We start from the raw sequence: 25757 nt of genomic DNA on the forward strand, positions 1-25757 counted from the left end.
TTTTGAGTTGATTATTTGATTGGCATGTCACCATATTCTAATTTTTTGAGATAGTGAATTGGTGGGTTTTTGTTAAATGTGAGCCAAAGTCATCACAATTAAAAGAACCAAAGACTTAAACTACTTCAGTCTGTGTGCATTGAATTTATTTAATACACGAGTTTCACAATTTGAGTTGAATTACTGAAATAAATGAACTTTTCCACGACATTCTAATTATTGAGATGCACCTGTATAGTCTCTGGCCTCATATTCTATAGCACTGCAATGCCCATTATGCACTATGTGTCCTCCCCGTAGGAGAAACCGAATGTCAAACGAATAACAATAACTTCTGGAGATAAGTTAGAAGTCAGCATTAGTTTCAGCCCACATAATATCAGATATTACACTTATTCTGCGGTGTCTGATGAATGCATTTAATAAAATGAGATACTTGCTCCAATCTTGCAAATAAAACTGTTCCCAAAGCAGGGAGAGGTCATTCAGCTGCTCCATCATGACGAGGGAGCTCCCTCATGATAATGCGCATTACATAGTGAATGGAAATGCGCAACAATTCGTATTTTCTTTAGTCTAATTTTTAGAAATGTGCTTAAAAAAATTTGAAACATTTTGGATGGAATCCCTGCAGATATAATAATGATAAAAATTATTAAAAAAAATACATTAAAAACAATCTTATTGGTCACATATAATTACTATGCATGCAACTTTTCTAAACTCAGTAATTGAAATAGATACATACATTTAAAAATGCACTTGTTACACTGGACCATTTAAAATGAACTAGTGAATTTAAAAATGTGCTTAAAAACCTTAAAAGAATCTTAAAGGAAATCGTGACCATTTACAAGACCTGTACATGCTGATTATAGCCTACAGCTTAAATTCTAACCTAAAATCTTGATGTGCAGCCTATCATTCATTTTACCCAAAGAATTTACTGCATTAGTCTTTCTAAAGAACAGCATGGCAACATGGCTTAAAGTTTGTGTGTAAAATCAGAATGTTAGTGTGTATTGACTAACTGAAACTTTTGTCATGAGCCTATTTGTTTATATATTTTACAATTTTTACTCAAATTTGGTGAATCTTTGGTTGTCTTTAAAAAAAAAAAAAAATGCATGGCCACAAATATTAAAACAGCTAATTATGTTTTATATGTGTACAGGGGACATTTAAGTTATTATACAGTTGCCCCCCTACAAGCACACCCAGACCCACACTCGCCCCCCAGAAAAAAATTGTCTAGAACCGCCCCTGCTCCCTAGCATGCTCTACAGCCAATCATCGTATCTCAATTTGTCAGGCTGAAGAGCTGCAGGTCTTGCAAAATTGACAAGGATTCATGCCATACTTCACACTGCATCTTAGAGTAGCGACTGTAGGCAAAACTTTCTATTATGAACTAAGCCATCCACCCAAAGATCTTACACATTCTCGCTTGCCTTAAAAAGATTGGGGGACCAACACCAAGCTTTGATTCATAGTCCAAATATAAGTGGGAAGGGTAAACAGTAACAAAAATTGATCAGCTTTCTAATTAAAATCGACCTCTTACCCTTATCCACCTCCCACTTCCTGGAGCACACAATGTTTGTTTTCTTGACATTTGAGGCTAGGACTGAGCAAGCCTATTGGCTGTTCAGGATTTCAATAATTGCTGGGCTTCTGTTAGACTCACTGTTTAAAACAAAAGTTTCTTTAAACTGGAGAATGATAGATGATAATTTGTTTAAGTGAAGTGCATGATAGTAGTCACCACCAATGAGGAACCAAAGAAATCAAATTGGATCTGTGCATTTCAGAAATGTCCAGGTAATCAGTACTACTTTGTAGTATTTACTTAAGAGTTCACAGCTCACTGCTGAATATAGTAGTCCCTTTGTGGTGTTGTTCAGTTTCTTAATTTTCAAATGACACAGTTTTTGTGAGATGACCGTGCAAATGGGACCTATCTGCCACTTGCATTGTTTTCATATCAGGGTCCTGTGAGGCCTTGCATATTAAAACATGTTACACATTTGAAATACTCTTAGCTTTTCTATGCACAACATCAATATCTCATTCTGTTCGCATGAATAGTCATGACAGTTGTGTGCATAATGTTTGTTTGTTTTTTTGGTATCAGAGTAGTCCAGACACTCGATGGGAGCGATGTCTCAATTTGAATGCATTGAATAAATTATATTTAGACATATAAAGAGCCTTTCAGCAATAAAGAGAGTGCTTTGGGTCCATATGAATAAACAAATGTCATGGACCAATATAAATAATTCTACACCTCCATAGTCCAATCAATGGCTTGATTATGAGTACATCGTATAAAGGAAAACAAAGGAATTACAGTTTATTGAGTAGAAGGTTTGTGATTAGCTGTAACTACAGGACTATCTGATTCTGAACAGTAGTTGTAATATATGAGGAGCTCTCTGTGTCAGACAAGAATCTTATTACTGAAAGTGGAAACAATTTTTCAAAAAATATACACATTGTAAAATGATTCCCAAATTAAAAGCGGTTCCCAGTACTTGACCGAACAAACATACATCATGCCATTGACATACACTGATGTACTAAAAACTCCTCCATTGCAAACCAACAAAAGTAGAGCTCCCCCTTCATCAATGAGTCTGACTTTTGTGACACACTTAAGTTTAAAAATAGCTGGCAGACTTGCACAATCCATCTGAAACTCCTCAGGGCACAAGAATCAGCCCTTCCTCAAACAGCCTGGTAATAGGGTTGCCACCCGTCCCGTATTTAAAGATAAAATGATGCGTCCCGTATTGAATCCCGGGAGGCGATTTGTACCGTATTTAAGCTGGTCAGATGGCGCCACGGTGAAATCGTTCCAGATCGCCGATTTAACATTGATAGAACTTGGTGGGTAAGGGACCGTCTGAAACGTCCACACATTGTGCTAAAACGTGCTAATACTGTGGAAGTTTTCAGACGGTAAGGGACCGTCTGAAAAGTCCACAAATGGTGGTAAAACTGGAGTTTTTTTCTATATAAACAAGTACATGTATGTATGTATGTATGTATGTATGTATGTATAAACCATCCAAAATGTATACATAAATAAGATAAAGAAGACAAATAATAGAAACAATGAAAATAAATGTATTTTTAACATATAAATGATGTCATGGGTCAGGAAAGTTCTCATTTTAGCATATAAGAAAGGATATACAATTTTTTATTAATAACGCATATTAACTCAATGCATAAAGATACTTTTAAGTGTCCCTTATTTTAAAACTTAAAAAGTGGCAACACTAGTTTCTATAGATCTTAAAATATGAACCCAAGAATGCAAATAAATGTTGTTGTTTTTTTTATTAATGTAGGCCAAGCATGGGCGTTGACACTTAGCATGCTGTTATCTCACCATGGATCCACGTGTTGATGGCTTGCTCCACACTGTGGCCACAGTAAGAAACAGCTTCTCGATTAAACTGGTTGGAAGTGCAGAGTATGTTTGTCCTCAGGGGTCCAAAATTAACATTCGATGAGCGTCGAACGAGAGGAAACATCGCCAGTTGGCTGGTAACTTCATTAGGAACTGCAGCATCACTTGGTTAAAGTCTGTTGTGAGAATAATACAATGATCCCCCCTCACTGACGTAAGAGACAAACGCTATTCCAATGTCACGTGTGTTTTAACTTTTTCCTCAGTGGAAAATGTACCATCAGAAGTTTATCTAGCATGCCTATGGGGCTTTTTTTTTTTTTTATCTCTCCAGAACTCCATGTGGCGACACTTGTGGAATGTTCCTCTCAGCGATGGACCAAGACAAAAATATATAAGGAGCAAAAATCACAATGTATGCTCACAGTTAAGGTCATAGATATGAAGCTAAATAATAATAACAATGAAATAAGTTGTCATATGGACTGATTTTTTTTTTTTATCTACTATTATTTTTATTATTATAATTATTACTTATTTAGTAGAATAATGTATATGTTTTGGGCTCTGGTTGTCCTGTTACATCATTATCTACATTTGCATATTAGTAATTATAATGGTGAAATCTACATTTTCTCCATATGTGATTGATTGGTAATGACCTTAGATGGCTATATGACCTCCATGATATGGACTGTCACTTTGTAACATGGGCTGTAGTGTGTAGTTCCCCCAAAATTAAAATTATGCCATATTTACTCGCCCACATGTCATTCAAAACCTGCATGGCTTTCTTTCCTCTGCTGAACAAAAAGTTAGGCTACATATTTTGAAAAATCTTCAGGGAGGTATTTTTCATACAATGAGATTTCCAGACCCTTTCAGATCAATTCCATACAAAACACTTGCATTTTAAAACTACGATTTTAAAAAACATTCTAAAGAGAAAGGGTTAACGAAAGTAAGAGAAAGCCATTGCATATTCATTTGTTAGACTTTATTGAATATGTACACATATTTTAGCATAGTCATTTTACACCATTATTAAGCTACATCAAAGATCACATCAAAGTTGCATCTCGTTGTGTCATACTACACACTTTTTTAACAATATTTTCATTTTTATAGGATTTAAGACTATAATTCCATATATTTATGATTAATTTTATATCTTCCTTTCTTTATACAATTGGCAGGCAATAACAGATGACAAAATTCACTGATATTAAAACAGTCAGAACAGGATAAACCTATTAAGCAATTATGACACATTTTAATACATTTTCTTTAAAAGGAGACAGTTCCTTGCTCTATGAAAAGAAAGTAACAATGTAAACATGAAAATTAATAAAAACCAATGTCCAAATACACAACTAATTATGAAGTAAAAACCTCAGGCATGGGTTCCTTAAGTACTGCAACATTCAAATGAATTATTGAAAAACATTTAATTTGCCTCCAGACTTGATTGCATCAGTGATAAAGTTATTTATTAAGCATTCATTAAAGCCATCATTTAACACACAGACCTATCCCAGTTTGTAAAAACATGAACCACATTAGAGCACTGAAAGTTTGCCTGAGCCACAATAATATAATGTTGGATCATCTAGATTACAACATACAGTGGGTAAACCAATCAAAGCACTTATGATCATAACAATGAACACACTGAAGATGACTTTTAACTGCAAATGTATCATAAAATATGTCAAATAAAGAACACAGACCTTTCTGGTAGGCTTAGTTTACAACAAAGATATTGCACAACCTAAATCACATATGAACAAAGTAAAATCCTGTCACAGACAAACCCACAATATGTCAGCAATGATCACCCAATGATCAAATTAATTGCAGGACATTTGCATCAGTTGTTGAGTTAAGATCTGTGCAACACTTCTATTTGGTTTTGACAGTTTACGGTACAACATTACATTATACAGATATATATACACGTTAACGCACCATTTGTCACGAAAGAATCACTGTGAATACACAACAGACTGGTGAGCGGGAAGCGGATGGGTTTCGGATTGGGATACTTTGAATGGCTAAATATATTGCCAGTGTTGGGACTGTTTTATCCTCACTTGTGGAAGACACTGCCACACTACTGGTCCAGTTTTATAATCCTGCGGTTTGGTGAGGCGTTGTAGGAGCAATTAGTTTAAGGATCCACATTGTGTAACTGGACACACTTGGACATACTAGAAGCAGTTTAATCTAAAAACCAACGTGTGACAGGCATCACTTTAAAATAAGAAATTTTAAACTGTGACAACTGCTGATGGTATCCTTGGCTTTGTATTTTGGCTTTGCATTTTCATAAGGCCAATGTGTGATGAACAAACAGCTCCAAACACCCACATGTTCTCCTGTGCTCATCAACATTCAGGCATACCAAATAGCTGTGAAAAGCTTAAAATGCCTTCCCCAATGCATGTAAAACATTCTTGATAATACAAACCTTCCTGAGCTTTCACTCATCTCATATGTTCTCAAGTGTTACAGTACTGGTGTGCAAACATGTTCATGCAGCAAACAAATACATTACACAAAACCAGCTAACATTTATCTCCCTTTATTGGCCTTCACAACAGCAGATCAGTAACTCTCTACAGTATGGATTGGAAAACCTGATCTGATCAATGACAGTAGGTCATTTTGTCTTTCTCTCCAGGACATCCCTGAGACATATGCGATTGCTCGAAAACCAATATCTGAAAACCTTATGCCTCTCTGGCAAAGGCATATTAAACATATTTAAGGGCGTACGATTGTGAGTCATTTGTTTGTTCAGGAAAAGGGACATTAGGGAAGCAGTGACAGCTTGCTCACAGAAAAAAAGAAACAACATTTTCACTACGACTAACTTTTCTAATTGCAACAGTTACTAAAGCAAGACCACCCACATTGTGCGACTACATTCTCTTAAGTAACATGCAGTTTGAACAGTATCGCAAGTGGATACAGCCACAGGGTTAGTTTGACGATGGAAGCTTGTGCAAATTTAAACAACATCACAATGGGTCATCATTGTAGAATCCAAACTGAGCTCAAACATAAACAATAAATCATTTGGTTATATTACAATGTGGTGCATTTATAAAACCGTTAGATGGTGCTCCTTATTGTAACAGAACATGCTTCAAACAATTAGCAGACATATCGTATATCTGAGAAAAGTGTGAGGGTGTATGACTCTACAATAAGTGTCCACCAAAACTTTGAAGCTATCATTTCAAAAAGAATCTAGGATAATCAGTGAAGTTCATAATAGGAGCTTGGAATGAATCCACAAATAGGCAAGTATTAGCATGTGTGTTAAGTGTGTGCAGGTTCAGTAATTGTGTAGGTAGTGTAAAAGGTTGAGTGGGAGTGTTTGTGTGTATGTGTGTGTGTTATTGTGTTTTCACACCTCCCTCCTTTCAACTGGACACAAAAAACACAGGGAATGTTTTTAATGGTTGCAAATGTAATTGTGTTATATTATATTGTGTTATATCTCACTCAATATTGCAATCTTTAAGCAGTGTAGGCAGTGTTTTATCGATGTCGCATTGCAAATTGATGTGCACAAATCTGACATGTACACATACAGTATGCACACCACAATGTGCAATATAATTGGTCCTTTTTGCACAGAGTGTATATGACACAAGTTGTCTCTATGCTTTTCATAAAGACTGAGTAAGAGTCTAAACATAAACATGATGACATCTGTTTCAACATCTACTGCATGTACTGTGTGTGTGTGTGTGCGTATGTGTGTGTGTGTGTGTGTGTGTGTGTGTGTGTGTGTGTGTGTGTGGTTTTATTCCACGGAGAAGAGGCTTGCAAAGGATTTCCGAAGGTTGCGGATGGTCTCGGCCTTGGCTTCGTCCTGGCTAGGACTTTGGTGCTGGGCGGCCGGCGTTTCTGGAATGTTGAATGTATTGGTAAGAGACTGGGATTTGCTACAAAGAGAAGAATTGGCAATAGAGGAGAGGAAGAGGCTATTAAGGTCATGCAGCAAACCCATGGAGATGGCTTTATAAAGGTATGGCAGAAAAAAATAAATGAGAGAGAGAGAAAGAATGAAATTCATGTGCTTTCTTTTATGTAATTCATTTAAGCAACCATGACTCAAGTGCAATGATTACATCAGCCTTAATAGGAAATGGCATCTCTGGATGTAGAGACATGCAGTTTATTCTGCATCATTGTTCATTTTAGGCCACTATTCCTAAATAGAGAACCAGGTGCACAGGCACATTGCATTAATACAGACAGAATCTGTACATACAGGCAAGTACTGTTCTTTTGTATGGAAGAAACTGCATTATACTAGATTAATCACTGTAGAACTGTATTGAGGAATAGTGAGAATATAAGATGATCACATTCATACTTGCTCATAACTACTTGACAGTGAAAACAGACAAGAGTGCACATTTCCATTAAGAAAAATGCAATTTCCACAATCAAGTGCATGAATGGTTTGGATGTAAGACTGCAGGGAAGCCTTCTTTGGAATGCAAAATACCAGATCATCATCTAGTGTGGATACTTCTGTATCTCCTTTGTTTTAAATATGTTTCTGCCTATATGTGTATAAGCCACATTCATAATTATTGTCACCATTATTGTCAAACATTGTCATTGTTATTATCAAAATCTATATTTTTGGTAAATGCTTCTGAATGAATTCTACTGGAAATCAGCCAAATCAATATATACAGGATATTAGGGATAGCTCACCCAAAAATTAATATTCTCTCATTATTAGCTCACCCTCATGCCAGATGTGTATGACTTTCTTTCTACTTTAGAACACAAATTAAGATTTCTACAAGAATATTTCAGCTCTGTACGTCCATACAATGCAAGTGAATGGTGCCAAAATTGTAACGCTCCAAAAATCACATAAAGGCAGCATAAAAGTAATCCATATGACTCCAGTGATCACTGTTTAAAGAATCCATATCTTCAGAAGTGATATAATAGGTGTGGGTGAGAAGATGTTCAATATTTAAGTCAATTTTTGCTAGAAATTCTTCTCCCTGCCCAGTAGGGGGCAATTTGCATGTAGAGCGTGAATCACCAAAAACACAAGAAGAAGAATGTGAAAGTGAAAGTTAAAGTGGAGACTGACTGAGCAGGGAGGAGAATTTATGGTAAAAATGGACTTAAATATTGATCTATTACTCACTCACACCTATCATATAGCTTCTTGAGACATTAATTTAATCAGTGGAGAAATATAGATTACTTTTATGCTGACTTGTGTGATTATTAGAGCTTCAAAATTGTGGCACCCATTCATTTGCATTGTATGGTCCAAAAGAGCTGAGAAATTCTTCTAAAAACCTTCACATGTGTTCTGCTGAAGAAAGAAAGTCACACACATCTCGGGTTGCATAAGGGTGAGAGAATTTTCATTTTTGGGTGAACTAATCCTTTAAGTCCTTGAAGGGTTAGTTCACCCAAATTCTTTTATCATTTATTCACCCTCATGTATTTCCAAACCAAAATTAGATGTTAGAGAGAATGTTAGGAATTGAAAGCCTCATTGACAACCTTCACTTTGATTGAATGGAAAAAAAGATGCAATGAAAGTTAGATTAAGGATGAGGCTAATATTCTGCCTAACATCTCCTATTTTGTTCCATGGAAGAGAGAAAGTTTGGAACAACATTTATGAAGATAAGTAAATGACGGCATCATTTTCATTTTTGGGTGAACTAACTCTTATATCTAACATTATTTTTCGTTCAAAAATGACAGAAGAAAAGAAAAGAGTATTACTTGAGTTGTGGGGATCCACTCAGAGCTGGGTGATCAGGACTTGGTTTCTGCGGAGGTTGGGGTTTCTGCTGCAAAGGAGGCCGTGCACCTCCTGGTCCTCCCTGGCCCTGTGAAGTAGGCCGTGGTTGTTGAGTAGTGGGGGGACGTGGACCACCCTGCTGTTGTTGGGTTGGTTGTGCGGCATCCTGGGTTGGCTGTGGCCCACCTTGGGTTGGCTGCCTGGTTGGATGGCCTTGTCTTTGCTGCTGGGGCCTCTGCTGGCCCTGAACAGCTGGTTTGGGACCCTGGCCAGCAGTTGGAGGCCTCTGTGGCTGCTGTTGGGGGCCGCCTTGCTGGGGCCTCTGTGCCTGAGGAGAACCACCTGGGCCACGCTGGGGGGTACCCTGCGCAATAGCAGGCCTCTGCTGACTTGTGGCCGCTTGACTGGCTTGTCGCTGTGGGGCTTGATTGGGTGGCTTGGTTTGATGAGCAGGGGGGTTCTGGGCATTAGGACTGGTCACAGACTGGGGCTGGACAGGGGGTTGGCCCTGGGGAGAGGGACGCTGCTGTGGCGGGGCTCCTTGACGAGCAGGAGGAGTGCTAGCAGGTGGTTGTTGTGGACCTCCTAAAAACAAGTGAGTAGAATGAAATTTGTACAGAGCTCATCTCCCTGAGTGAATTTAACAGAGGTCTGAATGTAACCACAAACTATTGAAATAAAAAGTTGATTGATATTTTTCATTGATATTTAGGAAAATATAACTTCTTGATATACCAAAACTAGGAATAGTTCACCCAGAAATGAATTTCTTACCATCATTTTGTTTCAAAAATGTACGACTTTCTTTCTTCCATGGAACACAAAGGAAATACTTTGCAAAATGTCTGAGCTGCTGTTTTCCATACCATGAAGGAGATTTTTGCTGCAAAGCTCCAAAATTAAACAAAGCACCATAAAACTATCATAAAAGAAACTCATATGGTTTTTGTGCTACATTCCAAGTCTCTGAAGCCATGCGATAGTTTCTGTGACCAAAATTTCAGTCATTCTTCGCTGAAAATGTTGCAACATGTGAGAATCAATGCCATTTGTCATTATTAATGTTAAACCTTCAAACGGCATATTTGAATATATACACAACCGCAAATTATATTTGAGAGCTATGGCGGAGGGAAAGATTATCAGTGTTTACATTTTTGTCTCACTTCTTTCTCACGCAAAGCTATCATATGGCTTTAGAAGACTTGGAATAAAGAGAACAAGTTGTATGGTTAACTTTTATGCTTTTGGAGCTAAAGGCAGTAAAAATCACTGTCCACTTTCATTTTATGGAAACAGTAGCTTGAACATTCTTGTATAATCTCCTTTTATATTTAACAAAAAAACAAAAAACAAAAAAAAAAAGGAAAAAAAAGAAAATCAAACAGGTTTGGAATGACATGAGAGAAATTTCATTTTTGGGTGAACTTATTCTTTAAGGTTGGTTTCAGTATTGCGGTATTTTAATCCTTACCCTGTGTTGGAGGGCGCTGTTGAGCCTGTGAAATTTTAGACTGAGGAGAGATGGGTTGGGGTGAAACAGCTGGCCCCTAGTATTACAGAACAGAAATAGAACAAGTTTATCAGACATAACCATTCAAAGTACACAACAGAAACAGAACACTGGCCCCCCACATGTATTTGGCGCTGACAAATCCGATAAATCACTTTTAGTAACAAAATTTGGCTCCATCTCAAACAAGATGTACAAACTGATCTGAACTAAAAACAGCTAAACATCACACTACAACATCCTTACTGATGCTGAAAAAAAAAAAAAAAAAAGGTGCAGTCGTTAGTCTTTAGGCAATCAGTTTTGCGCAACTTGGGAAGAAATTAAAACAAGCGGTTTGAGCAGTGATGAGGGATGGTGCTTTAGATCCCAAGCCTATAAATTAAAGACACTTTTCACCAGAATCTCTTTTCCTTCTCCCAACTGTGTGGGCATGAATCATTAAAATCACAGGTTTGGGAATAATGGAGAATAGCAGTCTGTGAGCTGCACTCAAAAAGATGATCTCAGAGTCATGCTGTGACTAAAGCTTTTGCATCTCTATTTTTGCAGCTGTACATGTACATTGATGGTTAAAATTGACTGGTGGGAGAAAACTACACCATTTAAATTTATATTTCAGCAGAATTGCACTGCTTTATGCTGCATAAACAAAATCAAAGTTTTCTGTATGCATGTTTTTAAGGTCAAATTTGCTAACAAGCAGGAAAAAAAGAGCAATGAGTCCATATTTTGTGTCTGAACAGGCTGGTTCAAAAAAAAAAAAAAAGGCTCATTCACTGAGTAAAAAAATGTCTTAAAGGGTTAGTTCACCCAAAAATTAAAATTCTTTCATCATTTACTCACCCTCACGCCATCCCAGATGTGTATGACTTTCTTTCTTCAGCAGAACACAAATAACGATTTTTAGGAGAATTTCTCAGCTCTGTAGATCCTCACAATATAAGTGAAAAGGTGCCAAGATTTTGAAGCTCCAAAATCCACATAAGGGCAAAATAAAAGTACTCTAGACAACTCTGGTGGTTAAATACATATATTCACAAGTGATATGATAGGTGTGGGTGAGAAACAGATCAATATTTAAGTCATTTTTTACTATAAATTCTCCTCCCTGCTCAGTCAATTTCCACTTTACTTTCACTTTTCCCTTCTTCTGTTTTTTAGTGATTCACATCCTTCTTGCATATCACCCCTAATGGGCAGGGAGGAGAATTTATGACAAAAGATTACTTTAATATTGATCTGTTTCTCACCCACACCTGTCATATTGTTTCTGAACACATGGATTTAACCCATGGATTAATTATGTGCTACTTTTATGTGGATTGTGGAGTTTCAAAATGTTGGCACCCATTCACTTACATTGTCACTTACTTCAGAGCTGAGATCTTCTTCTAAAAATCATAATTTGTGTTCTGCAGAAGAAAGAAAGTCATGTACATCTGGGATGGCATGTGAGTAAATCATAAGGGAATTTTCATTTTTGGTTGAACTAACCATTTAATCAGTATTTTTGTCTTTTTTATTTTTTTGTCCAAGTCTCTAAACATCCTTAAAACATGATAAAATTTCTTGAGAAGCAAAGAAATGTTTTCTAAGCATTTGTATTAACCAGAGGACGGACTGGAGTTGGAGCTGAAGTACGTGGCACAGTCTGGTTCATTTTGTTCACAACGAGATCAGCAATCAGGGCCCGGTCCTCATCCTGCTGGTCTCCAATGAGAGGCATTGAGCAGCCCACCACCTGATAGACATGCCCAGGGCACAAATGATATTCAGAAAAAGATTTTGAAGGCTTCCTGCTTTTTCAGAGTTTGGTTGAGTTGCTTCTGACATCTTACCTCTATGATGTAATCTTGACCACCTTTACCATGTAATGCTTCTACAGCACATATATCAAGACCTCCGAAAACCTCCGAGCATACATCCACCCACATGCGATACCTGCAAGGAAAAAGTGCTAATGATGACCTTGCTCTTTCCACAAAAAGCATCCACCCCCACCAACACAAGAATGCACACAGCAAACACAGAAATAAGGTTTTATACAGCATAAACAAGGCACTAATATCTTTGACTGTTCTGCAAGACTGAAACCATTTTTATTTTTATTTTTTTACAGTAAACTTAACCCTTACTTGTTTAAAAATAAATGTGTTTCTAGAAGAATGCAAGATAATTGTACAATGTAGACTTTTCCTGTGGCAAAAACTACTTTGTTTTTAAGATACAGATTTACATGGATATAATAAAACATTATTATATAGTATAATAATCTAAAAAGGTTAACAAGTAATGTTATGGTACGGGAGTTGTTAAGTATGCCACGTGTCATGCCAGAAATAACTTCCTGTAAGTCTTGTTCACCTGTCAGACATGGCCACCTGTTCTAACATGGCTGACCCTGTGTTGGTCTTCCAGTTGCCAGATATAGATGTCCTCCTAAAAAATAACAAAAAAGAAGGTATCACAATCAAATCCATTGACATTGCTGAATGCATTGTTTCCACTGGATGGAAATTTTTGACATTTGACATTAGAACAAAACTAAAATTTCATACATGTAGGCTTTGTAATTGTCACCAATCTTCTGGATTCGTATGTCATACTTGGCATCAATAAAAGGCTCAGATGTGGCATAAGTCTTCGTCAAAGCCACAACGCTTGCAATATCTTGGAAATCGTATTGATTGTCCACTTTGACCTGTACAGAGAATCTTAACTGATACATCTGTAATCCCACAAAGTAACAAACAAGCAGTATAATCAAATTGATCGTTTGGACTTTCTTATTACAATTAATTTAAGAACACTTTCAATTCAATAAATGAACATTTTATCATGTGTTTTGAAAAAAGAGTTCAGTCCTACCTTTCCCATACCAGAATGAGCATGACCCATCTTCACTACCACAGGAAAGCCGGGTGTAGTGATCTAATTACAAGAGATAAATATTTAGTTAAAACTGAAATACTACTCGCGGAGGCAACCACTCTCTGCTTCACGTCAAGTGGTTGTTTGCCTCCACGTTGTGCATTAAAATAATTTAACGCACACCTAGCCATGGATTATCCTTTACTTAATGCATTAAAGGAATAGTTCACCCAAAAATGAAAATTCTCTCATCATTTACTCGCCCTCATGCCATCCTAGAAATGTATGACTTTCTTTCTTCAGCAGAAAACAAAGATTTTTAGAAGAATATCTCAACTCTGTAGGTCCAAATAATGCAAGTGAATGGTGACCAAAACTTTGAAGCTCCAAGAAGCACATAAAGGCAGCATAAAAGTAATCCATTAGACTTCAATTGTTTAATCCATGCCTTCTAAAGCGATCCAATCGGTTTTGGGTTAGAACAGACCAAAAAATAACTTATTTTTTATTGTACTTCTTGGCATTGCAGTCTCTAGGCACAATCATGATTTCAAGCTTGATTATACTTCCTAGTACTTGACGTATGCACAGAGTGCTAGATGGCGTTAGGAAGTGTAATCGAGCTTGAAATTATGATCGCCAAGGAGACTGTTTATGTCAAGATTTATAGTGAAAAAGGAGTTATATATTGGTAAGTTCTTATCCAAAACCGATTGGATCACTTCAGAAGGCATGGATTAAACCACTGGAGTCTTATAGATTACTTTGATGCTGCCTTTGTGGTTTGTTTTTGGAGCTTCAAAGTTTAGGTCACCATTCACTTGCATTTTATGGACCTCCAGAGTTGAGATATTCTTCTAAAAATCATAATTTGTGTTCTGCAGAGGAAAGAAAGTAATACACATCTGGGATGGCATGAGGGTGAGTATGATGAAAGAATTTTCATTTTTGGGTGAACTATTCCTTTAAGTAATGTATTAATTCATCAAAATACTATTGTTCATGTTAGGTCGGAGTGCACTGACTAATGTTAATGTATAAAAAATTGTTTAAGTTATAATCTGTTACTATACAGTATGTAGAAATTAACAATAACCTAGATAAATAAATGCTTTAAAAGTATTATTCATTTTTAATTCATGGTAAAGGTGCTGTAAGCTATTTTTTTATGAAATGGTATGCAGAAAATGTTCCTTCTCCCTGACAGATATCACTGAAATAAGTGTCCTGAGATATTGCGGACCACAGACACATTCTTTGAAGAGCAAATCAGAAGGTTTTGATGTACTTTCTGAAAACTATGCCCCATTATAATAAACACTGTATGCTCCAATTTCAAAATGTAGCACACATACCGTAATTTACATTCCATTTTATGGCTGTTTGCCAGAAAGAATAAAAAATATAGGTATTTTAAAGGTATTTATGACTGCCAAATTTTTAAATACATCACTTATCTATGATAAACACTACATGAATCTGAATCCAAAAAAATAAAAGGGTGACATGATTACTGAAATGAAAAGATGAAAAAGTTATTTTCAATGCACTGATCATAATTTTAAATCGTAACGTATGAAACAATTACGTTAAAATCAAGTTATGTTTAGGGTCTAAAATGCCCTTCATGCTGACAAAGCGAGTTATTGTTGCACATAAAACATGTTCAAAACAATGCAAGGAATGCAAAAAAACTTTAAAAAAGCAGGGTCACTTGGCATCTCATGTCCTGCACAATAGAGGAGGTAGAGCAAGGGTGGGAAAAGTTGTTTGGTACAGGGGCCACATCAGGCTTTAAAGGAATAATTCACCTAAAAATGAAAATTCTCTCATCATTTACTCACCATGCTATCCTGGAGTGTGTGACTTTATTTCTTCAGCAGAACACAAATTAAGATTTTTAGAAGAATATCTCAGCTCTTTTGGTCCATACAATGTAAGTGAATGGGTGCCAAAAAGTCAGCATAAAAGTAGCCTAATCCATGTGACTCCAGTGGTTAAATCTAATATCAATATTTAAGTAAATTTTTACTATAAATTCTCCTCCCTGCTCAGCCAAATATTTCCCTTTCACATTCTTCTTCTTTTGTTTTTGGTGATTCACATTCTTCATGCATATCGCCACTTACTGGTCAGAGAGAAGAATTTCTAGCAAAAACTGAACTTGATAGATCTGTTCTCACCCACATCTATCATATCACTTCTGAAGTCATGGATTGAACCACTGGAGTTGTATTTTTACAACTTTTACGTGCTTTTTGGAGCGTCATGCAAACGCATAATGAATGACACCCATTCACTTGCATTGTATGGACCTACAGAGCTTAAATATTCTTCTAAAAATCTTAATTTGTGTTCTGCTGACGAAAGAAAGTCATACACATCTGGAATGGCATGAGGGTGAGTAAATGATGAGAGAATTTTCATTTTTGGGTGAACTATCCTCTTTAAGTAGCAAATTATACTCCTTTTGAGATACAATGTTCCACGTTGATTTAGTTCTTGAATCTTTTAAGCCCAGCAATAGTTGTGTTCTCATTCTAATGCATGATGCACAATTAGAATATTCTGGTGGAATATTCTGAAGCAGTGGTCATTGGGAGAGCCGGGACTTTTCCCAGTGGGCCGGCTGCGAAATGGGGCCGCATGGGCCGTCGCGTTATGCAGAACGTGCCACAAAATGGCGCCGCAATATGCGGAAGGGGCCAGCGATATGCAGAAAAGGACATTTGATGGGAGTCACACTCTCAGCCAGTCACATTGATGGATAAAAATAAAATCAGGACAGGGAAGTAGCGAAAATAGCACAGCACAAGTACAGTTACAGCACTTAAAATGTACTCAAGTAAAAGTATACCTTTTTAAAACTACAATAGTACAATTTCTGGGGAAAACTACTTCATTACAGTAACGTGAGTATTTATTAATTTGTTACTTTACTCCCATGCTCATATGGAATCCATTGTTTCTGAAAAAAATTTTAATTGCAGCGAAAAATGAAATATCAAATATTTCTGTTATTCAAACATGCTCACCTTTACCTGTGGTGCTACTGATAGCGTGTTGTACGAGGAACTTCTGAGATGTGGGATCTGGTCCCATGGACACCAAGAAGTGTGTGTGTGTTATTCCTGAATGTTAGGTTTAGGGTTGGGGCTTGGGTTAGGGGGTATAAAATATGCATTCTTGTTTGACTGTATTACATCATTTACAAATAAAAACATAAATTGCTTTGGCACCACTCTGTGGACATTTCACCCAGAAAACAGAGCTCACATGTACTCATACATTAAACAACACTTCAAGCTTCTGTCATTCTGAATTATGGTAAGCAAAGACCGATTTCAGTAGTAGAACTTTCAACCAAACTGTTCTTATTTCAGATATAACACACAGTATTAAAAGGATAAGTTATATTCTTATATAACATAATTATTTAGTAGAATATTCCATCAACAGGTTGATTTCATTTAAACTCCTCTTTATTAATAGGAGAATGTGCTAAATTTGCAGTCTTAGTGTTGCTTGATCTGATGGCATCTTCTGTATAATGCAGCAGTAGGTGAAATGACAGAGCAAAATCTCTCTGCACAAGCACAAAATGAGCACTCACAGAATTACGTCTGAGACCACAGTGCTTTATCTTTGAAAAAGGCCAGGCTGACCGAGGCAAACACATTCTGGCAGAGTGGTGTGTCTGGGATCATTTATGCGTGAGGAAAACCAAGCCGATGACTGCAGTAGAGAAGTAGGAGGAAGAGGTGGCACTGCAGCATGCCTCCCACTCCTATTAAAACCTAACTAAGAAAGACTACATAATAAAATATTTTTGATGTATCACACAATTATGCTAGTCTGAAGATAATTCAAGCATTTCTGAGACTGAACTTGTTTAGTTAGATGGCAAACGATATTGCCAGTCTAGACAGGCCTGTAACTGTGCTAAGTTGAGTGGGGCAATGCTGAACTGGGACACTTAATATGCATGAGCCCTTTATATTTTACTGTTTACTGCATCCACTGCATCCAGACTGTCCCTGCCACAATGGAAGCTTTGTTTTGGGTCCTTCGGGACTGTCTGAGGCCCTGTAGTTCAGGTTTTACTGGAGAAGGGAGGGAGAGGGACAGATGGTTAAACACTCACCATCTCCTTGTGGTTGGGGTAATAAACCTGGTCGATCAGTGGGAACTCCTCTGGACCCAACTGCTTGCACAATCTGGATAACTGAGCAAACTGTGGCCCACACACAGACATACATATACATTGAAACAAATAATGTGCATAAATATTCATGAACATTTTATATGTAAAGTTTTGATAATACACTGTCTCTTATTGGAAACACAATGAATCTATTTAAATTTGCATCTGAAAATGTATTTATCATTTTCACACTGCTAAGGGGGATACAACAGATTCAAAATGCATTAATACATCGCTTATTGGATGTCTGAAAACATCCTTAAAGGGACAGTTCACCCAAATATGAAAATCCTGTCATCATTTACTTGCCCTCATGTTGTTCAAACCTTATGGCTTTCTTTCTTCAGTGGAACACAAAAAACTATGTAAGGCACAATGACAGCCTCAGTCATCTTTTACTTTCATTAGAAAAAAGATGCAATGAAAGTGAATGGTGACTGAGAATGTCAGTCACTAACCCTCTGCCTAACAACTCCTTTTGTGTTTCAAGGAAGAAAGAAAGTCAAATGGGTTTGGAACAATATGACGGTGAGTAAATAACAGAATTGTAATTTTTGGGCAAACTATTGTTTAAATATATGAGTAGTGCTCACCACCCATGGTTTGTCACAGAAGTTGTAGACAGAGTGAAGAGAATTGACACTGGGCAGGCCAGCATACTGTAGTCCAATCACAATGTTCCTGTGGTCGCCATTCTTAGCCATGCTGTAAGCATGCTGTCGTACCAGTACAAAATCTGGTTTGAAACACCTAAAAGACCACGGAAATACAGTTTAACCACAATCTGCTGATGATTATTAGCCACATCTTAATATTTATTAATATCACTTATGTTATTTTCTTTATTAACAAGTGTACATTCAAATATTCAAATTCAAATATTTGAGACTGTAATTAGCTTTGCTTACTTTAAAGAAATAGCTCACCCAAAAATGAAAATTCTCTCATCATTTACTCACCCGCATGCCATCCCAGATGTGTATGACTTTCTTTCTTCTGCAGAACACAACTGAAGATTTTTAGGAGAATATTTCAGCTCTGCAGGTCCATACAATGCAAGTGAATGGTCAACAGAATTATGAAGCTCCAAAAAGCACATAAAGGTAGCATAAAAGCAATGCATACAATCCATGTCTTCAGAAGCTATATGATAGGTGAGGGTGAGAAACAGATCAATACTTAAGACCTTTTTTACTATAAATCTCCACCTTTGACCAGCCCTAACCAGTAGGTGGCGATATGCACGAAGAATGTCAATCGCCAAAAAACAAAAGAAGAATGTGGAACTGAAAGTGGAGATTTATAGTAAAAAAGGATTTAAATATTGGTTTGTTTCTCACCCACACCTATCATATCGCTTCTGAAGACATGGATTTAACTACTGGAGTCGTGTGGATTACTTTTATGCTGCCTTTATTTGCTTTTTGGAGCTTCATAATTCTGGTTACCATTCACTTGCATTGTATGGACCTACAGAGCTGAGATATTCTTAAAAAATATATATATATTTTTTTTTCTTTGTGTTCTACAGAAGAAAGAAAGTCATACACATCTGGGACGTCATGAGAAATGATGAGAGAATTTCCATTTTTGGGCGAACTATTCCTTTAATCATCTTGATTAATGCTCTAAATATCAAAATATTCTGTAAATATATAACCTAAAACAACACTATGGTTATTCTTCTCTGTAAGAAAAAAATTCTTTATCTATTTTTTTGCAAACTGGATTAACCTACATATTAAACCCAACAAATTATGTCTGAGAATATCATAATCTTTGAAAAAGGCAAGATTGAGTGAGGAAAACACATTCTGATAGAATTCTATTCAAAACAGATGTGAAACCTACTTTGTTATTTTGTTGCCATTGCGGATGGCCTCAATGTCCACACTATAGCTTCCTGTTGCGTGAGCCACCAGATTAACCTCAGAGAAATCAGCCTTGAAAATCAATGGAAATCACCAGTTCCAATGAATGGATCAATACATGTGATCAGTAAAGTGACATTATCAAAGCAAATAGACCAAAACAGCAGCTGAGCCCTGTAATGAGCCCTGTAAAAATAACAGTTTATGTTTATTTATTATTTTTAGGAATTACATTTGGCTTAAAGCTTCTATCCAAGTTGCCTTATCCATGTCACTATGACTAATTATTTTAAAGGATATTATTCATCAACAGAACCGATTAGTTTTCTTTTATATTAGATCCTGCATTACATTACGGCAAGGGATTGTTTTGATTTATTCTCCTGCCGAATTTAACCCGTTACAAACCATAAACAAATGCCACTGATAAAATTACAAAGGCCTGATATTCAAATTTGCTATCAGGCGGACACACAGTGTCTTCCCAGCTAAAAGATGGGATAATATGTTTTGAAAACATCTATTCTAATTCATTTCACAAGCACCTAGTGGAGGTGTACTGCTGTGTTACTATGGAGAAATTAAAGGAACACTTGAAGGGAAATATTTCCCACCTGTTCTACTTTGATGTCAAATTCACCATGAACCTTCTTGCCTTTGAACACTTTTGCCCTAAAGAAAGAAAGAACAGTTGGCAGTTTTCTGTGACATAATTAACGAAAACAATTTTATCTATGCAACAAACTAGCATATGAAACAGTGAAATGTTAGAAAATTATGCACTCAACTATTTAGCAGTAATGGATTCTTTGTGTATAGGCTTACAAGTGAGAACTGAGTCTACTCTTAAAAGGTGAGCACCTTTTACCCTTGAATGGTCTTACAGGACAATTTGACCCATTTTAACTTTTAACACTGATTTACATCAACTTAACTAATTTTTTTAATTGCATGTATTTATAAACAAAGCTATGTGTGTGTGTGTGTGTGTGTGTGTGTGTGTGTGTGTGGTTCAAGCAAAACTTGAACCCAGACAAACCAACAAACACACACACACACGTTAGTGCAGCTACACTATATTGCCAAAAGTATTTGCTCATCTGCCTTTAGACGCATATGAACTTAAGTGACATCCCATTCTTAATCCATAGGGTTTAATATGACGTTGGCCCACCCTTTGCAGCTATAACAGCTTCAACTCTTCTGGGAAGGCTTTCCACAAGGTTTAGGAGTGTGTTTATGGGAATTTTTGACCATTCTTCCAGAAGCGCATTTGTGAGGTCAGACACTGATGTTGGACGAGAAGGCCTGGCTCGCAGTCTTCGCTCTAATTCATCCCAAAGGTGCTCTATCGGGTTGAGGTCAGGACTCTGTGTAGGCCAGTCAAGTTCTTCCACACCAGACTCGCTCATCCATGTCTTTATGGACCTTGCTTTGTGCACTGGTGCGCAGTCATGTTGGAACAGGAAGGGGCCATCCCCAAACTGTTCCCACAAAGTTGGGAGCATGGAATTGTCCAAAATCTCTTGGTATGCTGAAGCATTCAGAGTTCCTTTCACTGGAACTAAGGGGCCAAGCCCAGCTCCTGAAAAACAACCCCACACCATAATCCCCCTCCACCAAACTTCACAGTTGGCACAATGCAGTCAGACAAGTACCGTTCTCCTGGCAACCGCCAAACCCGGACTCGTCCATCAGATTGCCAGTTGGAGAAGCGTGATTCGTCACTCCAGAGAACGCGTTTCCACCGCTCTAGAGTCCAGTGGCGGTGTGCTTTACACCACTGCATCCGACGCTTTGTATTGCACTTGGTGATGTATGGCTTGGATGCAGCTGCTCGGCCATGGAAACCCATTCCATGAAGCTCTCTACGCACTGTTCTTGAGCTAATCTGAAGGCCACATGAACTTTGGAGGTCTGTAGCGATTGACTCTGCAGAAAGTTGGCGACCTCTGCGCACTATGCGCCTCAGCATCCGCTGACCCCGCTCTGTCATTTTACGTGGTCTACCACTTCGTGGCTGAGTTGCTGTCATTCCCAATCGCTTCCACTTTGTTATAATACCACTGAGAGTTGACTGTGGAATATTTAGTAGCGAGGAAATTTCACGACTGGACTTGTTGCACAGGTGGCATCCTATCACAGTACCACGCTGGAATTCACTGAGCTCCTGAGAGCGGCCCATCCTTTCACAAATGTTTGTAGAAGCAGTCTGCATGCCTAGGTGCTTCATTTTATACACCTGTGGCCATGGAAGTGATTGGAACACCTGAATTCAATTATTTGGATGGGTGAGCGAATACTTTTGGCAATATAGTGTATCATTATGAGGACTCTCCATAGACATAATAATTTTTATACGGTACAAACTATAGATTCTATCTCCTACCCCTACCCCTAAACCTAACCCTCACAAAAAACTTTCTGCATTTTTACATTTTCAATAAAACGTTGTTTAGTATGTTTTTTAAGTGATTTGATTTATGAGGACACTAGAAATGTCCTCATAAACCACCTTTATAGCATAATACACTTGTAATTACCAGTTTGTAACCTAAGAAAAAGTCCTCGTAAACCACTTAAACCTGCCCACATACACAGACAAACATACACACACACAAAAAAACACATATACACACACACAGACAAACACACAAACATACACACACACAAAAAAACACATATACACACACACAGACAAACACACAAACATACGCACACACACACACACACACACAAACAAACACATATACACACACCCAGACCTTACCCACACACACACCCATACACAAATACATATCCACACACACTCACACACAAACATACATGCTGTACATACATATATTCTAATGTAAATTTAGAGTATTTCTTTTATATAAAATTTGTCAATTTTACATGTGTTAATTAGTGAAAGGTTAATTATTGATGATAAAACTGATGTTTGTGAGAAAATTTGCAAATTGTGACTGTTGAACTGTGATTTAACTAGCCGGGTCACTTTGATCCAGTGAGATCAACAGTGGGACTTGATCGTTTAGACCATTCAATGGTAAATATCATGTTTTGTATCTTAATTTAATTATAATAATAATACTGTTATAATCTGCTTCTGCTGTGTCCACAGAAGAGCATCTTACAGTAAATGCATATGAGATGAAAGCTCTTTTTGAAGTTAGATGTTGGTTGTAACATATTTGGTAAATGTGTCACTACTCCTCTTGAGAATTACCGAGAGCAGGTCTGATAGTAGCCATGCAATCACTGTATATGAATGAACACTGTTGCCTGTGGGACTCAGTAACACCGCGCCTTTTCATCTGGACTAAACAGCTGGGGGGCCCTGATGTGATTTTGTTTGCTGTGCGGTCTCAACGTATCTAAACTGATTCAAAACCAGAATGAAATGTGAAATGCGCACAGACACGCGCGGGGAAACCCACAAATGCATACACACGCGCGCGTGACAGAGCAGGAGACTGAGACTGAGAAAGGCCCATAGACACATGAGTCACGACATTTGGATGGTTACTCCTTTTGGCCACTATTAGTATGAGCTGCACTTCAGGTGTGAGTCTGTAAGCCTTAACATTAAATCCTCAACAACGTACCACCTTTGAAACGCTCCTTTTATTAAAATGAGCTTTATCTGTTTAAAAAAATAAAATAAAATAAAATAATAATAATAAAAACTCAAGATACGCTTTCTATAGAATCAGTGACCAGCATGCATACAAATGCTTTCCAGTGCAGATCTTACCAGTCTGTCTGCTGGTCATCAATGACCAGAAGAATCTTGGCACTGCTCGAGCCGACTCTCTCGGTGGCCTCGTTAAAGGTGGCGGCAGCGGCGGCGGTGGTCTGTTTGACGGCGTTGGAAAGGGAGGAAAAGAAACCGGCGCCCGTAGACTGGCTGGGGGGTTGACGCCTCTCTTGAGATCCCGGCGACACCACCGGGGCAGGGCTTTGCTGCGGCGGATCGGGCCGCTGTAGATCGGCCATGTAGCCGTTGGGCAAGTTGGACATAAAATTACTGTCCGACAGTCGACGTCGCAGATAATTCATGGTGAATATGGAGAAGGATGCGACGAATAAGAGAAACGATAAATTATCCTCCTATGCGTGGGAAAAATCCAATACGAATGAGAATTTGATCAGCTATATGATGTCTAAGATGCAAGTTTAAAATCAGTCGCCAAAGAGACGCGAAAAATGAGTCGATATACGCAATTCTCCAGAGTGCACCTCAATGCAGGTTGCGTTTCGCTTTGAAACTATTAATTCGTCTTTATGCACAGCCGCACTGCAACCGTTGAAATATGCCTGTATATATTATTAAATAGGCTACTACGATTATGTTAGATACAAATCACGGTTGAATAGTTTCTTACTGATAGCGATTGATTAATTGAGAACGTTGTTTTAAAATGCATGAATCGCGCAATCGACTCTTTCCGTGGATGTTGATGATTTTTCTTTGATCCTACTGCATTGGCGTGGAGAAAAACAATCCAAAGGGAGAGGCACTTTGTAAAAAAAGTGTGCTCGGCGAAGGTAGTAGCCTAATAGTCATAAGTGGCACTCGGTGAGGCAAAATCTCCTCCCGGTGTCCTCCAGCCAGATTCTCTGTGATCCGGTCCGGGATCTTGGAGGTGGAGGTGCGGCTGCTGGGGCTTCAGGAAAATGCAGTGATTGCATCACTCGTGCCATCCAATCCTGGTAATCCGCCCAATGTTTTCCTTTGACCCGCGTCATTTTGCCTGACCCATCATTGGTTTCCCCCGTTGCGCACCTTATTTAAGCGCGGGGAAAGGTCCGAGTCGCGGTTGTTGAGATGATAGTGATGAATGGCAACGAAACACGGCCTTGGCTTGATCTTGTGTTCATTGTAAGGAAGAGACATCGATTAAAAACATCAACAGGGGGTGGTGTAACATGGTGATTAAGACCTGCAGGGGACGATCCTTAGGGGACTGTATCACCATGGTGCCCTTGAGAAAAACCGTGGGACTGCCCTTAGAATAAGTTTACTTTGTACACTAGTCCCTCTGGATAAAAGCTTGAGCTAAATGAAAAACTTAGTGATTAACTGTAAGCCTATGTTTGTCTTTTCAGAATGTATGGCCTTAGGCCTATGTTTTGAAATTTAGGTAAAACGATTATAGTGTTTGTTTATGGTACCAACTTATAAGCCTAACTGAAGAGACTCAATGAAAACTTTTGAAAGTAGTCAATATAAATATAGAAATTATCATTTTAAGGCACTACTACTTGTGTCATTTTAAAGCATAATTTTACATGATTAGGGTACAACCAACTGTGGTAAAAGGCACAACTGAATTTATTTTCTCCTAAAACACTAAATAGCATCAAAAACTACCACAGTACTTTCCTAAACACCTGAAATGCTCATGATCCATGATAATACTGCGTACATATAAGTATTTTGATCAACCAAAAGATACCCCAGGTGTTGGGTAAAAGGCTCCCTTGTCACCTTTTTTTAATTTATTTTTTTATGAATTTTATGCCAAACAACCTTCTGTTATTTATTTTTTATTTTTTTATTTAAATTATATTGCTCCATAAATATTCAATAAAAATACATTTATTTCTTGAATCTTGATACACTTTGTGACCACAAAAAGCAAATGTTCCTTAAGGTGTGCCTTTAGCCCTGTTGTACCCTGCTTACCTAGAATTTACATAAGGTCTGCTCTCCTACTCTCCAGTACTGGACAGCTACCGCAGAACTCCTCCTGTGTTTTCAGCACCATGGACAGTGAAACCGCTGCTTGTTTTGTATTGTTGTAACTTGGAAGTCAGCAGGAAATGGCTGGGCAGACTTTTGAATAGAGAAACAATGTTTTTAGACTCTGCCCAATGTAACACAATATATTAACAACATGTTTACAGTTTTTGTGTTCATATGACTCACAAAATTGTGAATATCAGTGTTCTATGATTTTGTATCAGTATCACTCTTGAATGATTCAGCAAGTTTGTTGAGATTACTTTAACAAATTGGTAACTTTGATTGCAACGTACATATTTGAGTTACTAACATAATT

At 37.6% G+C, this 25757-nt stretch overlaps 1 protein-coding gene across 3 annotated transcripts; it reads right to left on the reverse strand.

Annotated features, from left to right (window-relative positions):
• Positions 1–4400: 4400 nt before the first annotated feature.
• On the reverse strand, positions 4401–24373 carry LOC127424371 (synapsin-1-like). Of its 3 annotated transcripts, none has more exons than XM_051669500.1 (13): positions 23447–24373; positions 20304–20361; positions 19670–19761; positions 18412–18568; positions 17759–17848; positions 13612–13674; positions 13302–13444; positions 13108–13182; positions 12582–12684; positions 12353–12484; positions 10702–10777; positions 9209–9812; positions 4401–7377 (listed from the first exon to the last, which is right to left on the reverse strand). In XM_051669500.1, the coding sequence occupies exons 1-13, from the start codon at positions 23749–23751 to the stop codon at positions 7236–7238; spliced, it is 2040 nt and encodes a 679-aa protein (XP_051525460.1). In that variant the 5' UTR covers positions 23752–24373; the 3' UTR covers positions 4401–7235. The 3 variants fall into 3 exon arrangements, with proteins under 3 accessions (XP_051525460.1, XP_051525461.1, XP_051525463.1); XM_051669501.1 differs by having other exon boundaries at positions 12365–12484; positions 23447–24372; XM_051669503.1 differs by having other exon boundaries at positions 4401–7339; positions 23447–24372.
• Positions 24374–25757: the final 1384 nt, after the last annotated feature.

The sequence above is a fragment of the Myxocyprinus asiaticus genome, chromosome 33 (assembly GCF_019703515.2).
Source record: "Myxocyprinus asiaticus isolate MX2 ecotype Aquarium Trade chromosome 33, UBuf_Myxa_2, whole genome shotgun sequence".
NCBI lineage: Eukaryota > Metazoa > Chordata > Actinopteri > Cypriniformes > Catostomidae > Myxocyprinus > Myxocyprinus asiaticus.